At 34.9% G+C, this 16,051-nt stretch overlaps 1 protein-coding gene across 1 annotated transcript in view; it reads right to left on the bottom strand.

Annotated features, from left to right (window-relative positions):
• SLC9C1 (solute carrier family 9 member C1) overlaps positions 1 to 16,051 on the bottom strand; it is a gene marked incomplete at its 3' end in the record, with an annotated part of 96,588 nt that overhangs the window by 16,938 nt on the left and 63,599 nt on the right. The window contains exons 15-22 of the mRNA XM_079705265.1: positions 15,655 to 15,850; positions 11,969 to 12,157; positions 10,752 to 10,901; positions 8,791 to 8,842; positions 7,420 to 7,568; positions 3,582 to 3,707; positions 2,337 to 2,435; positions 1,634 to 1,807 (exon numbers count right to left, since the gene is read on the bottom strand). Of these exons, the coding sequence (XP_079561391.1) occupies positions 1,634 to 1,807; positions 2,337 to 2,435; positions 3,582 to 3,707; positions 7,420 to 7,568; positions 8,791 to 8,842; positions 10,752 to 10,901; positions 11,969 to 12,157; positions 15,655 to 15,850 (1,135 nt within the window). The remainder of the gene's footprint in view (positions 1 to 1,633; positions 1,808 to 2,336; positions 2,436 to 3,581; positions 3,708 to 7,419; positions 7,569 to 8,790; positions 8,843 to 10,751; positions 10,902 to 11,968; positions 12,158 to 15,654; positions 15,851 to 16,051) is intronic.

Below are 16,051 nucleotides of genomic sequence, written 5' to 3'. Positions count from 1 at the left end.
CCCAGTGAGAGGGTCAGGGTGGATGTGGGGCTTAACTTGTAAATTTCTCTTCTCTTGAGGTTTCCAAACTTAACACTGCCTGTTTTCCAATGACTGAAAATATTTGTCTCATATATTTTGTCAAGTTCTATAGTTATTTATGATGAATATGTTACCACGTTCTCAGTAACTTCATTATATCCAGAAGCAAAAGGCTAGAGTATTTTTATGCAAATGCCCAGCATCATGTAATTTCACTTGTAAATATTCTAATATGCATTGCTGAATGATAGAGACTTTAAAAATTTTCCCTTGCCTTCTTCCTCCTCCCCTCCCTTTTTATTCCTTTGATTTGTTGAAAAAAAAAAAAAAGAAACAGGTCATTTGGCCTGTAGGACCTTCCACATTTTAGGCTTAGCTAATTATTCTTTCCTGGTGTCAATTAACTTGTTTCTCTCCTTCCTGCATTTTCTATAAACTGGTTGGATTTAGAGGCTTGTGGTTTTCTCTTTTCTTGTGCAAGAAGACTGCATGGTGCTAGTCCTTCTGTTGCATCAGATCATGAAGTATGTGATGCCCCAGTTGTCATTATTTTAGTGATGCTAAGATTGTCCTTAGGTAGTGTGACCCTGGTTTTTCATTATAAAGTTTCCCATTAACATTCTTCTTAGTAGTTTTAGCATCAATTGGTGATTGTTGAATAGGTTTATTACTTCATTAGGGCTGGTAAAATGGAGATATTATAATTCTATCATTCTACATTTTTCATCTTTTTTTTTTTCTTTTTAGCTTCCTTGAAAGAGTTCATAGAGGAAAGGCAAGATAAATGTTTAATTTTTTCTTTTTTAAAACAAGCAATCCAGGATTCCCTGCTGGTCCAGTGGTTAGGACTCCGGGCTTCCACTGCCAGGGGCCCGGGTTTGACCCCTAGTTGGGGAACTAAGATCCTGCAAGCTGTGTAGCATGGCAAAAAAAAAAAATATATATATATATGTATATATATATATATATATATATATATATATATATATATATATAGTAAAAAAAATAATAAATAAAAGACTGTCCTTTAAAAAAAAAAGAAGCAATCCATTTTCAGAGACATAAGTTGATATCCTAGCAACCTTTTTGGAATAAAAAAATAGGTGCCATTATCAACTTATGGGCTTTTATATATTTTGGAGGTTCAGTTATTTACAGTCATTATTTTTTCTGAGTTCACATTAGGCCAGTGGGAGCCTCTGCTGCTTTGAGTATTTTGTCCTCAATTGTGTGTCAGGAAACTTCCATCCACTTTGCTCAACTTTTCTAGTAATAAATCCCAGCTCTTTGACTTTTTCCCTTCCTTACCCTCCAAATTATGGTATTGATAGTTAACATATCCCATCTAATTTTCCCATGAGAGACCTCATATAACCAGTTTTTCTGGTTAAAGCCTTGTTTCAATATGATAGGTTAACTTTTACAAACCATTTTGTTCGGACATTATAGTGTGTTCATAAAATTTTATAACAAGTTTTATTTCTTTATCATCCCTATTTTTAAAAAAATTGTCACTAGACTGTAAATATATACAAGTACAAAAATAACCTTAAATTTTGTACTAGATATTTAACAAGGTATAACAGTAAGACATAAGGTGATGTTTTCTGACCTCCACTACAGTTTTGCAGATGGCAGAATATTTCATGGGTTCATTAGTCAAGCAGTTTAGCTCTCCTATTATTGCCCCACTGATCACAAAGTCTGTGTAAGTTATTTGGTCATCTTTCTCCTCTGACTCCCAGATTATTTGGTCAATTCCCAAACCTGGCTTTGATCTTTGAAGCTGTTCAGGAACAAAGAGAGAAAAAAAATACATATTTCAGTTAATTTACTAAAACTATTTAATTTATGGCTTTTCCCCCCTTTGGTTTTAACAGTTTTAATATTTATATATTGTTTGAGAACATGTATTACTCATAACTTTTAAAGTGAATTTATTAAATTAGCAATGATTTGGGAAAGACAGCATTCTTAAATACTCTGATCTTTCTGATCCCACCTACTCACACAACCTATACCTGTCTTAGAATGGCTAAAAGCCCAACTCAAACATAAGGTAAATAACAATTTATATTATAACTTTTCATCTTAATGCTGATCCTTTGAGGTTTCTTGTTATCAATAGGAATGTATGGCTTAAAGGTGATGGCTGGTATTATCATTGTGTCTGAGGAAGAAAATTGTTGTTTGGATAACAGCTGCTGTCCAAAAAATGGAATAATGGAATTCTTAACATTGAAAGGTATTTATTCTCTATTATGTAACTTTGTAACTAGTGCTCACAGGTGCATTTATAAATGTCTCTGCCTTACCTTTACCATGCCTGAAATAATTACATAAATTCCTTGGGGCTCATCACCTTCTTCAAATATATCATTTCCACAATCAAATGTTACAACTCTGGATCTTTCCTAAAAAATATCACCAAATACATAAGCTATAAATAATATTTTAGTGGTGATTGGAGTTTACATTTTTTAAAAAGTTGTACATTTTTAAAGTAAATGTTACTCAAAAATATCTGAAATTTTGTGTTAGTAATAAATTTGTAAGAGAAAATAGGAATTATGGCTAACAAAGAGAAGAAGGTGGATATTCACAGGTATATGTAATTTCAGATGGGGTGTTCATATATAGATTAGAAAACAATCTAATCTAGGAATAAGAATGTAGTAGAAGGATGAAAATATTTCATTTGGATGAAAAATAGGACAGATGCAAGCTAATGGCACATAGGTGTCTTATACATACTCGTGCTCTGAACAGCTGATGAAGTAATAAAAAAATTCATTCATTCAAAATATTTTAAGCAGGTGAAAAATATATAATTTGTCTTTTGGTACTTATTTGATATAGAAAAAGATGTTAATAGAACAGGTTAAATCTGTTTATTTGTTCATCCCACAAACACTTATTGAACACCTGCTATGTGAGATGCTACATAGTAGGAGTAGAATATTCAAAAGCTGGATGAGGTAAAAATTATAGTAGGGGAGAGAGATGTAAAGATAATAATTGTAATGTAATGTAATATAATGATGCTATAATAAAGGTATATAGTTACAGTGGTGATTCCTTTGGTCCTCCAAACTCTGGATGGACCATAGGATGTTCTTCTACTGGTGGGGTATTTGACTCTAAAGCCTGCTTTTCAGAGTACCTTTGGTGGGGGTGTTTCCAGAGAAGCAATAAGCAGAGGAGGTTTGGGGGGAGGGAAATGAAAGCAAAGAACATTTCAAGATAAGTAAATAGCAGTCACAGAGGAATGGAATTAAAGAACAGTATAAAGTTCTTGGGGTACCATGAGTGGTTCAGTATAAATAGAGTATGGGGTATATGACACATGGGTAACAGAAAGTAAAGATGGAGAGGTAGGCAGCAGGCAGACTGTGGGAGAACTTTGCATGTCATGGAAAGAGATTTTGATTTTATCCTACAGGTAATCAATGACATTTAGATAATTTAAAACCAAAGAGTACCATGGTTAAATCCTTACTTTTTAAAATATCATTTGCTGATACATTAGAGATAGTATTACTAGCAAATACAAATATTACCTGAATAAAGCTTATATGGTCTTGGTCTTTATCTAGCCATGGAATATGATAGAGTGCTTTGTCAACAGTAAGAGGTTTGTACATAGGTTGAAGATCAAGTATCTCTCTTTTTCTGGCTGTTATTAACTAAAACCACAAAAGTTAAGAAAGGAGATGAACAAAACTGGTGTTCACAGAATGTTTAAAACAATTATGGTTTTATACTATTTCCTTTTCTTGCTCTTCTGAGATTTTTGTCCTTCCATGGAAACCTTCAATCTCTCCCATGTTATAGTATTTTTCTATGTTATCATTATTCTGAAGTCACAAATTACTTTTAAAAGTAAATCTTATATGTCCATGCCACTCTCTCACTTCGTCCCAGCTACCAAATGTAAAATAGATAGCTAGTGGGAAGCAGCCACATAGCACAGGGAGATCAGCTCGGTGCTTTGTGACCACCTAGAGGGGTGGGATAGGGAGGCTGGGAGGGAGACGCAAGAGGGAGGAGATATGGGGATATATGTATATGTATAGCTGACTCACTTTGTTATAAAGCAGAAACTAAGAAAAATAAATAAATCTTTTACCGAAGTATAGCACATAGGCAAAAAGTGCACAAATCATAAATGTCCATCAAAGAACATTTACCACATGAAAATATCTGCATAACTAGCACCCAGATTAAAAAATAAAACATTTATTGAACCCTAGAATCCTCCCTTATGTTCTCTTCTAGTCATTACTTCTACCCCAAATTAATCACTCTTTTTCTATTACCATAGTTTAGCTTTGTCTGGTTTTGAGCTTTAGCTGCATGAAATCAACGAGTATGTACTTAGTTGTGTCTGGTTTCATTTGCTCAACATTATGTTTCTGAGATTCATCTATAATGTTGCAAGGAGCAAACATTCATTCATTTCATTTTCACTGTTGTGTAGCATTATGTTTTATGAATATACCACAGCTTTATTTATCTGTTGTTGGTTGACATTTGGGCTGTTCCAGTTTTGGACTTTTGAAATGCTGCAGTGAGTACTTGTTTGCTGTACATATGTACTAATTTCTGTTGTATATATGGTTATATAATCTAATTTCTGAGTCTTAAGATATGTATATGTCCAAATTTAGTAGATTCTGCCAGATAATTTTCCAAAGTGATTGCATCAGTTTATATTCCCACTCTAATGTTCCAGTTGCCAACACTTGGTATTGTCAGGTTTTTTTTGTTTTGTTTTTTAATTTTAAGTATTCTGATGGTTGTGTACTTGTATTTACTTTTGGGTTTAATTTGCATTAAGCTTATGATGATGATATTTGGCATCTTTTCTTGTTTATTGGCTTTTAGAATATTCTCTGTTAGGAAGTGCCTGTTCAAATCTTTTGCTGATTTTTTTAAAATGAATTTTCTGTCCTGTTCTTATTGATTTGTAAGATATTTTTATATATTCTGAACATGAGCCCTTTTGTGGATATATTTATTTTGAAAATTTCCTCTACCTTTTTGTGGATTGTCTTTTCATTATCTTGTATCATTTTTTGTCTCTCATTTTCTGCATTACTGTCTTCTTTTGTATTTAGTTGATTTTCTGTAGTGAAACATTTAAAACTCCTTTCTCATTTACTTATATGTAATTCTTTAGTTGTTTTCTTTTCTATTACCACAGGGATTACATTTAGCATCCTAGAATATAACACTCTAATTTGAATTTTTAACAGTTTAACTTCCATAACATACAAAACTCTGCTCCTTTAACAGCTTCATCCCCACCCCTTGCAGTTGATGTCATAAAATTATATCTTTGTGTGTTGTCTGTCCAAAACACAAACTAAAAATTTTTTTTAATGCATTCATCTCTTAAATATGACATTACAAGCCAAAGCTGTAATAATTCTAGCTTTTAGACTAATAATTACTTTAAAAATATATTACTCTCTTAAATCATATAGAAAACAAAAAAATGGAGTCAGACACAATTATTACAATAATACTAGTTTTAATAATTGCCCATGTATTTACCTTTACTGAGATTTTTATTTCTTCATATGGGTTTGAGTTATTGTCCAGTGTCCTTTCATTTCAATCTTCATGACATGTTTTAGAATTTCTTTCAGGGCAGTTATAGTGGTAATGAACTCCCTCAGATTTTGTTTGTCTGAAAATGTCTTAATTTCCCTCTCACTTCTAAAGGACATTTTTGCTGGATATAGGATTCTTAGTTGACTATTTTTTCTTTTAGCACTTTGAATATATCAGCCCACTTTCTTCTGGTCTCCAAAGTTTCTGATGAGAAATCTGCTGATAATCTTATTGAGGATCCTTTGTATGTGATGAATTTTTTCTCTATTGCTGATTTCAAAATTCTCTCTTTATCTTTCAGCAATTTGATTACAATGTGCCTTGATGTGGGTCTATTTGAGTTCACCCTACTTGAAGTTCACTGAGGTCCCTGGATGTTAATATTCATGCCTTACATCAAATTTAGAAAGTTTTCAGCCAATATTTCTTTAAATTTCCCATCTGTTCCTTTCTCTCTCTCTTGTCTTCTTGGGACATATACATTGCATGTGTTGGTCCACTTGATGGTATCTCAGGAGTCCCTTAGTCTCTGCTCACTTTTCTTCAATCTTTTACTTTCTATTCCTCAGATGCTATAATTTCCATGGTCCTGTTTTCAAGGAGACTTATTTTTTTTATGCCCTTTAGTTCTTGCCACGTGGTGTTATACATATTTTACCTTACTTTCATTCTTAAGGATTTAGAGTTTTTAATTACTATTGTGAATACAATATTTTTCCACATTTTCTTTAGTTGTGGAATAATTTTGAAAGTTGATCTTGTTTCTGGAGACCCTATTGAATTATTTTATTGATCCTATATTATCAATTTTAAGTTAATTCTCTAGGGTTTTATATTAAACAATCAATAGGCAATAACAGTTTTATCCTTTTTCCAAAACTTCCATCTCTCAAGTTCCTTTTATTTTTCTTCTTGATCTGGCTAAGACTTATAAGCACAGCATTCACTACTTGGAATGATACTGTTCTTCTTTTTTCCTGACTTTAATGGGAATAATTCTAAATGTTTTGCCATCTAATACAATGTTTGCTTCAGATTTTTAATAGATACTTTTAATCCAGTTAAGGATGTTACTTCTTTTATTAGCCTTTGAACATTCTGAGTGAGAGTTGGATTTTATCAAATGACTTTTCTTCTTTGATCTCTTAATAAGTGAGTTATATAGCTATTTTGGGAGACAAAACCTTCTTAGTCATAGTGTATTATGCCAGATTCAACTAGCTACTATTGTGTTAAAAAGTTTTATATATGTATTCACAAGTATAATAATTTTTTTTCCCTTATACTATTCTCGATTTGGGGCATAAATTTTATACTTACAGAATGAGTTGGGACCCTCTCTAACTTTTTACATGTCACAGTACCATTTAAATAACTTAGAGAAAGGAAATGTAATTAATTCTTACTCTATAATTGAGTGTTCTTATAAATCATAGTTTTTATGGAAAAAGTTGTTTCAGTGTCACAGGTAACTCCCAGGAACATATTGATACCCAGTCTAGGCTAGGATGAGGAATAGTTTCATTATACCTTCAGTCTGGGTGCAAAGCATAGAAAGGAGTTTTCCCTCACTATGGCAAGAAAGGAAAGGGAAGTTGACCAATAGAATTGCAGGAAGGAAACTCTCTCTGGTAGGTGCTTTTTTTAAGACAACTATTTTAAGTTATATATTTATATTGCAGGAATGGCCTATATTGGAAAGAGCCAAAAGTAGGTTTGATGATCATAAATGATTATATATCAAGTAAGTATATTTGCTTTGAAAATATTCTACCATACCTTATTAATTTCAAAACCTTCTATTTTATGAAGAATTCCTTTTAACCTGAAAACCTTAACAATTTCTCTAGCCAAACTGAGCATGACATTAATCTCCTCCTTTGTTTTCATAGTGACAGCGATTTCTGGGTGGTCATACTCTAAGTAGCCTGAAAAATAACAAAATATTTTCAGAGGAAATAGGACATTGCTTAAATATTTCATGTGGACAGTAAGCTAATATTTTTTCTTTTAACCCATGGAGTATAACCCTCACCACAGGGAAATATATCTCTCCCTGAAGAGGCCTCTACAATCAATCAAAATTCACCAGTAGTTACAGAATTCTGCCTGACACTTTCTTGTTGGCAGCCCATACCTGTGTCTAAGCCCATGAAAGACAGACAGCCCTAGTCCTAGGATCAAAATTATACCGAAGCACCTATGCTGGACACTGAGAGGCTCTCCTGGGCTCTAGGTCTGGAGTTCATGACCCAATTTTTTATTCTGTTTGAATGAAGATTTCTGACTACAGACTGTGTGCTTAAATATGGCTTCTGATCAAGTTCTCTCACTCCTCCTGGATCATTTCCACCCGTCCTGCCTGGGCATCTAGATGACTCATCTATCTATGTTCTCCTGCCTGTCTGATGTGGATTCCTGGATGCCCATGAGAGTTTCACCCATTTAGGACTTTTTCTTGGTCATGACCTCTTGTCTAGCTTGACAACTATCTGCCATGCAAGATCTCTCATGCTTGGCCTCATTCCCAGGCTTGCTGTGTTGTTGTCCACCATCTGGTACCAAATCCCCTTCTTCTCCATACACATAAACACTGTGCTATAGGGATGTGTCTGTCTCACTCCCAGGATTTGTGCTGCACTAGGACCATGAATTGGTGTGATTCAGAGAACAGGGTGTTGTCACGTTTGGGCACTGAGCCTCCTAGCAGCCACATCAGTGATCTGTGAGGCTCTGTTCCGATTTCAACTCATTTTAAAGCCTAAATCCTCAGATGGCAACTCTGTGGCAAATGGAGGAAAAAATAGCTTCTTTCCTTGTGTTGCTCAGGAAGGTATGTTTGGAAGAAAACAGAATTTATAAAGTGATAAAGACATGCATAACCATGGCATGCAAATGTGTTTTCTTTAAACAGAAATTAAAAGGCCTTCATTGTGGTATAAGGCAGAGAGAACAAATGTGGAGGGGTAATATTACACTATTCTCATCCAGCCAAAGATACGATCATGTTGATTGTTGAAGTTATTCATTTTATTATTGATAGTAAGTAGGTCTCCTTAAAGATCTGTTTCATTATCAAAACCATTGCCTCTCTGAAGAAATGATGATAAGAGATGGTCATGTTAGATCTTTAGGGTGAGAGGTACCTACCTAGCTCTTTCATAGCATGTCCTGTATTCTTCGTTACCCTCCTTAATAACATCTATGGAACAAAAGAAATGTTTTGGGAGACAAAACTGTTATAAAATGTCCTTACATTTGCAACTGATGAATTTTTAACCTAAATTAATAACTTTAGGGCTTCCCTGGTGGTGCAATGGTTAAGAATCCTCCTGCTAATGCTGGGGACATGGATTCGAGCCCTGGTCCGGGAAGATCCCACATGCCGTGGAGCAATTAAGTCCATGCTCTACAACTACTGAGCCCACGTGCCACAACGACTGAAGCCCGTGTGCCAAGAGCCTGTACTCCGCAAGAAGAGAAGCCACTGCAATGAGAAGCCTGCGCACTGCAACGAAGAGTAGCCCCCACTCACTGCAACTAGGGAAAGCCTTCACGCAGCAATGAAGACCCAACACAGCCAAAAATAAATAAATAAAATGAATTAAAAAAATAACTTTAAAGAAATATATGATGGGGAACTTTTCAGGAATTAGAATTGAATTTTGTGCAATGAATTTTATTTTACTCCAGCAAGAGTGGTGGAGAGGATAAGAAGCAGCATTACTTAGGCTAATTTAGAGAAGCCTAAAGGTAAGTCATATATTTTTTCTTAAAGTAACTTACTTTAGAATACTATTGATTCTGAAAAATGCAGGCATGCTAGGTTCTCTCCCATTCAATTTTTGAGAGCCTCCAAATTTGGGAAACAGGTGTGGCTTTCAACCTTAAATGAGATAGAAGTTTTAACCAAACTATGTGGGAGCAGAAATGAAGACTGAAACTGGCCAATATCTTACAGATTCAAGTCCTTCTGTATTTTCTACTGTGTATCCTCGATATGAGTGGTTATAAAAGGTAACAAAATTCAGCAAAATAGTTTTATAGTTACAGGTGGTGAAGAGAGAAAAGATACAGCTCTTTGTGTTCAACTACATATTGAGTGTTAATGTTCTCAACTACAAAGCTTTGGGCATATAGCATATAGAATATAGCATTCAGGGCTTCCCTGGTGGCGCAGTGGTTGAGAGTCCGCCTGCCAATGCAGGGGACACGGGTTCGTGCCCCAGTCCGGGAAGATCCCACATGCCGCGGAGCGGCTGGGCCCATGAGCCATGGCCACTGAGCCTGCACGTCTGGAGCCTGTGCTCCACAACGGGAGAGGCCACAACACTGAGAGGCCCGCGAATCGCAAAAAAAAAAAAAAAAAAAAAAAAAAAAAGAATATAACATTCAAATGTTCTAAATTATCTTGAAAGGTGACTGCTTAATTCCACATAGATGGCAAATTTGTGGGGACATATAATCTGCCTAATTGAGAAAATGAAAAATAAGGTCTAGAACTTAGGCCCTAGTATTCTCTTTGCTGTTTATCAGCTATGTGTGTGACTTTGGGCATAATCATTTAACCTCTCTTGGCTTCATTTTTCTCATCTGTATAATGAAAGAATTAGATGTGGTTTCCCTCTAAGTAAGTTATTGGTACTTCTTGCCATTTGCCATATCCCCATCCTTTAATTCTTTCATTATTTACTGTGGGAAAATCAGGAATATAGAGAAATAGAAGGAGACTTTGGGAATTATGAGGAAGGTCTGTTGGCTCAACCCTGCCATCACTTATTGTCCTCCAATATTTCCTATTTAATGCATCTGTAGCCTGACAGATCCTGGAACTTGCATTGACAGAAGCTGACCTCTGTACACGGGTTTCATGACAGCTCCACAAGGACAAAAAGATATGCTCCAAGAGCCTCATAACTTGTTAATATGGCATAGACACTTCAGTAAGGAGCCTTTTGAGTAATCTAAATGTTGATCAGTTTCAGTTTTTACAGACATTTCTTAGCAAACCAGGAGTCAACAGTCATATATAGACAGAAGACATGATGGGTGAGGGAAACTGAGGGGTGAGGGACATAAACCATTTTCTTAGTATTTAAAGTTTTCCTCACCTGTTTAACCTGTTTAGAACTTGCAATCTTATCAATTATAGTCATTATGTCTGCTTCACCTTGGATATATCCTTTTAGTATAGCATACTTAAAGGACAGCTGATGACTCATCTTTTTATCTAATATCTGCAGCAATTTTGGTGTTATGAGCTAAAAAAACAGGACCACTATTTAATATAAATTGTACAAATTATAGTTGATTTTATGTTGGTTAGTTTAAAATAGGTATTAATAAAAAATGACATGCTCTCAATGGTAACTATAGTAACTTGTCAAAATTCTTAGTTATTTTATTCATAGTATCTCTATAATTTCATGGTTAGAGCTATTTCCCCATAACTAATAATATTAGATATCTCTGTGAAGTTAAGACTTTATTCTTTACTTATTTCCCTTAGAGAGAATTGCATGCTATTTTCAACTGGTTTAAATTCTTGGAAAACAATGTGATTAATCTTCTGGGCTTAGGCCATAAAATGACTGTCTATAAAGTACTGTCACTTTTACCTGCTAAACCTCCCACTAAACTTTTCACTAGATGGTTCATTTGAGTGAGAGTCCACCACAACTATACTCCCTGTTTGACCCCACAATTAACTTCTCATTGTTTCTTTGCTAAGGGTTTAAGTCCCCAGGTTATCTGTTACTCTTGTACAGTCTCCTAACTTCAGCAGAGTTGGCTGATCCCTAAGTTTTCTTGTCCATGCTCCATAATCTCCACACTCATATAGAAATAAATAACTACTCATTATACTTGTTATAGGAAGACATTAATTAGACAGTCAAAGGTCATTTTTGATGCTGTGATTTTATAATATTATGAGTTTATATAACACAAAATGTGTATTTTTCGGTTTCTAAATTTGTATGAATGTATACTATTTGCTTTGTTGCTACATGGTTTGTTTTGTTGATTTCCATCATTTATTTCAGGTATTCATAAGAATAAACATTACTTTGGAGTTTTCATGTGCTCTCTATTCAAAGGAGAAGCTGTGATGGGTATTTCTGTACTTTCATGTGCTAAACAAATTTCTAATATAACTTGGATATTCATAATATAATCTGTTATAAAACTTAATTTGTCAAAGGGATCTAAAATATAAACATCAGCCCAACAGAAAGTGGAAACCATAAAACTAGTAAACTGATTTTAGTCTATATTTCATGAAGCAGTCAGGAGAAGTTTGAAACTGCATGATTTAATAGTTCTTTACCTTCAAAATGCGTAGAATGCGAAGAAATCGAACAACTTTTATAAAAGCCACTGTTTGAATCAAATCAAAAGTATGATAACTAATAGAATTTGTCTCAATAAGCATTACATCTATGATGCCAATTAACGTAATTGTTAACTCAAATAGATTCCAGGCATGTAAAAAATATTCCTTCTTCATTGCTGCTATCTGTCGATTTAAAAAGAAATTGTATTATCTGATTTGTTTTTGCTTTTACTACACCATTTTCCATAATAACTGAAACATTACTCATAGGTTTTCTCTGATCTACATTAAGATTCTACTTGTCTAAAATACTAGAAAGTGAGCATATCAACTTGAAACTAAATGGTTAAAATATTGAAACATCTATTCCAAGAGATAAAATATTCAAAATACCTACTAAATTACTAATTCGTTCTTTATTTATTTAAAAAATTTTATTGAAAACCTACTATAACTAAGAGAGTAGGAGTGGTCAAAAATGATTGTGGAATCCAACCTGGGAAATTAGGTTTCCAGGGGAATTTTGAAGCAAGAGTAGGTTTAGAGATGATACATTTGTTTTGAATATACTGTTTGAGATGTTTGCACAGTATTTTATTGTAGAGATCCAGTCATCAGTTGTCTATATGATCTGAGGCTGGGAATAAAATCTGAGCTGGAGACATGAGTTTGGGAATCATTAGACTATGAATGGTAGTTGATGCCAGGGAAGTGGTTGAGATAGCCTGACCCATGTGGCCCTTTATTATTTAATTCATGTCTGTGTCTCCTGTCTCATTTTCCATATCCTCCACACAGATTTAACATCTCTCCAATCTCCATCCTGACCAACCCATCCCTAAGCTCCTGCCATTAGGAATAATGTTCCTTGTATGTGTCACATTGTTGCTTCTAAGTTTTCCCTTGTTCTTTTTGTCCACTCACATACTCTCTACTTTGACTCCTATTCATTATTCAGAATTCAACTCAAGCATCTCCTTTCCTTAATAGCCTTCCTTCTTTGAACCTACTATTCTGTGTAAGGAACTCCGTTTTTTCCCATAGCACCCTGTGCAGGTCTCTATCATTATACTTAAGATACAGATTTGTAAATTTGATTAATTTGTCTTTTTTAGCAGCCTGATTCCCCTACTCACTATGATTCAGAGACTGTAGGAGACAGACATATTTATGCCAGGGAAAGCGTAAGCTCGATTACAAATTAAGAAACTGTCATGCCTTGTTTGTAAACAGACTGTTGTGTGTTTAGTGGTAGAGAGTCATTTCCCTTGAGTCTGTTCACATTTGGCGGGGCTGAGGAAATTCAGTGTCTGAATCTAGGGAGCAGAAGACCAGATCCTAGTCTTGCGAGATCCTGCTCAAGGCACCATTCAGCTACTGTAGATGTCTCATTTCCTTCTTATTGAAACAGAATATAGGTTAGATCATTCTCTTAGGAACTTGAAAGAACTGGTATAAACAGTAAGACTTTATCCAGATACCAAGTATTCAGAAGTGTGAAGGAGTTTTTTGGAGGTCAATAGAATACAGCCACAGGAGAGGAAGAGCTTGGTATAAAAGGATAGTGTAGGCTTCAAAGGAAGAGGGGTTTGTTAAATATAAGGTTGTTAAAGAATGGTTAGAAATTCAGGTAATGGAAGCCTCCAGCACTCAGATATAGAAGAGTGATTACCCTTCCTCTGAGAAAGTTTCAAAAGATCCATTACTCTAATAGGTTGAGGAGTGTTTTGGGAAAAGTTTGAAAATACAAGAAGGAAAGTTTAAGGTAGAATTGTGTATTAGAAAGAACACAAACTTTGAGGGGTTGGATCCAAACTCTACTATCATTAGCTATGTGAACTTAAACAGCTTCTCAGAGACTCAGGTCCCTCATCTGTAAAATGCAAGTCATAGTATATATCTACATTAAAGGGTTAACTTAAGAATTTGAAATGTTATAATTGCAATGATACCTGGTACCTTAGTGATCATTTATTATTGTTGTTATTAACATAATGAATATTTTAATAGGCATAGTACAAAGGGGGCAGAACTGAACTTGTGTAGAAAAGACAGCAAAGAAAATAAGTGAAGGCAAGCTTGTAAACTGGGCAGTGAAGATGAATCCTGAGTTAAATAGAAGGGAGAGACAAGAACAGAATTGCACATTTGGGAGTATCCTCTTAGCTATGAAGTGTAGCGATGTCTCTGCAGTCCTTTTCTGCTCTCTTAAGTGGACCTGATTGAAGGAGCTATGGCTATGCACAGTTGTGACAGCAGCTTAAACTTGGCAAAGTACAAAGACCACAGAGCTAGAAGGATCGTTTCCTCTCATTTAAGCCAACCCTGATATCTTATAGAAGAAGAAACTGAGGTTGGGAAAAGTTTAGTGACTTGGTGAACAGCTAACTGTTTGTCAGAGAAAACAAAAACCAGAGCCAAATCTGCTGCATCCCAGCTCGGTGTTCTTTCCACTATAGTACATATTAAGTGATTTTAGGGAACCCTTTACTCACACTCACCCTGGTACTAACCCTAACCCTAATTGCTTTATTTCTTCTTAATTAGGTGACATCTCCTATAGTCGTTCCAACTAATTGGAATTTATTACATACCATGTGATTGAATGTGAGGCCATTCCCTTTCCCCCCACCAATCACAGCTCTGCAGTAGCATTTTAATTTTCCAGTAACGACTTGAGATTTCATACACTTTGTTGGAATATCATATATAATTCTTCTATTTAAATCGTCTGGCTAAAAATATTTTATATTACAACTTGATCCATATGACACAATACTATTATCAGTTTGTGGACCCATCAATACATTTCCATCATTTAACAGCTACCTTTATACTGGATTTAAAAAATCAAATTATGAAATGTTTTCAAGTATAAATGAATTTCTATCAATCTACTTATCCATCTGTTTATCTATCTAGTATAAAACAATAAAATGGGACTTCCCTAGTGGCGCAGTGGTTAAGAATCCACCTGCCAATTCAGGGGACACGGGTTCAGGCCCTGGTCCGGGAAGGTCCCACATGCCATGGAGCAACTAAGCCCATGCGCCACAACTACTGAGCCCACATGCCACAAGTACTGAAGCCTGCACACCTAGAGCCTGTGCTCTGCAACAAGAGAAGCCCCTGCAATGAGAAGGCCTCGCATCACAACTAAGAGTAGCCTCCACTCACCACAACTAGAGAAAGCCAGCGCGCAGCAACGAAGACCCAAAGCAGACAAAAATAAGGAAAGAAAGAAAGAGAGAGAGAGAGAGGGAGACAGAAAGAAGAAAGAAAGAAAGAAAGAAAGAAAGAAAGAAAGAAAGAAAGAAAGAAAGAAAGAGAAAAAATCTTCCATTAAAAAAATAATAATAAAATGAATATCCAGGTGCTCACCTCTCTGCTAAGTTAAAGAACTTTGCCAATACCTTTGTAACTCACTCTGCATCCCTTTGACACACACTAATTAAAAATTTGCAAATACAAAATCAATCCTTAAAGTATGAATATTTTCTATTGTCACCCTAAAATCACCTTTAAAAAATAAATTTGTTTGAGGAGTGAGGGAGAATTTTATACACTCCTTTGGAAAACTGTCTGTAGCTAGTGTTGAAAAATGAAATTAGGAAATCTCCCTGTTAGACATATCACACACACACACACAAACACACACACAAAATCACATTTTAGCTTACCTTAAGTAGTGCCTCCACGATATAAAATGCAAGAAAAGAGTAGTTAGCATATGTTAATTCAAGCTCATAGATATTGTTTAACACAGATATCCAAGAAATTATAATAAGAAACATATTCATTAGTATCACAAGGTATCCAACATACTCAAATTCATCAGTAAATACTATTTTATGACATACACGAAGAAAGCAATGTCTGTAAAAAGAAAAAAGATAGTTTTATCTGATAAAATAATTACACTGAATTAATTTCAACATATGCTCAGTTCTGTTCTAATCATCAATAGCTACAAAGCCCAGCTTAATTCTGAGAAGTAGCTATCACTACCATACACTTTCTGGCATCCTACTTCATATACTTTCCTTTAATTTCTTCCTCTGCTAAATGTCTTCAGGC

This window comes from Hyperoodon ampullatus (assembly GCF_949752795.1).
Source record: "Hyperoodon ampullatus genome assembly, chromosome: 5".
NCBI lineage: Eukaryota > Metazoa > Chordata > Mammalia > Artiodactyla > Ziphiidae > Hyperoodon > Hyperoodon ampullatus.
Note: the sequence above shows the minus strand (reverse complement) of the source record. Positions and strands in the feature narration are given on the sequence as shown.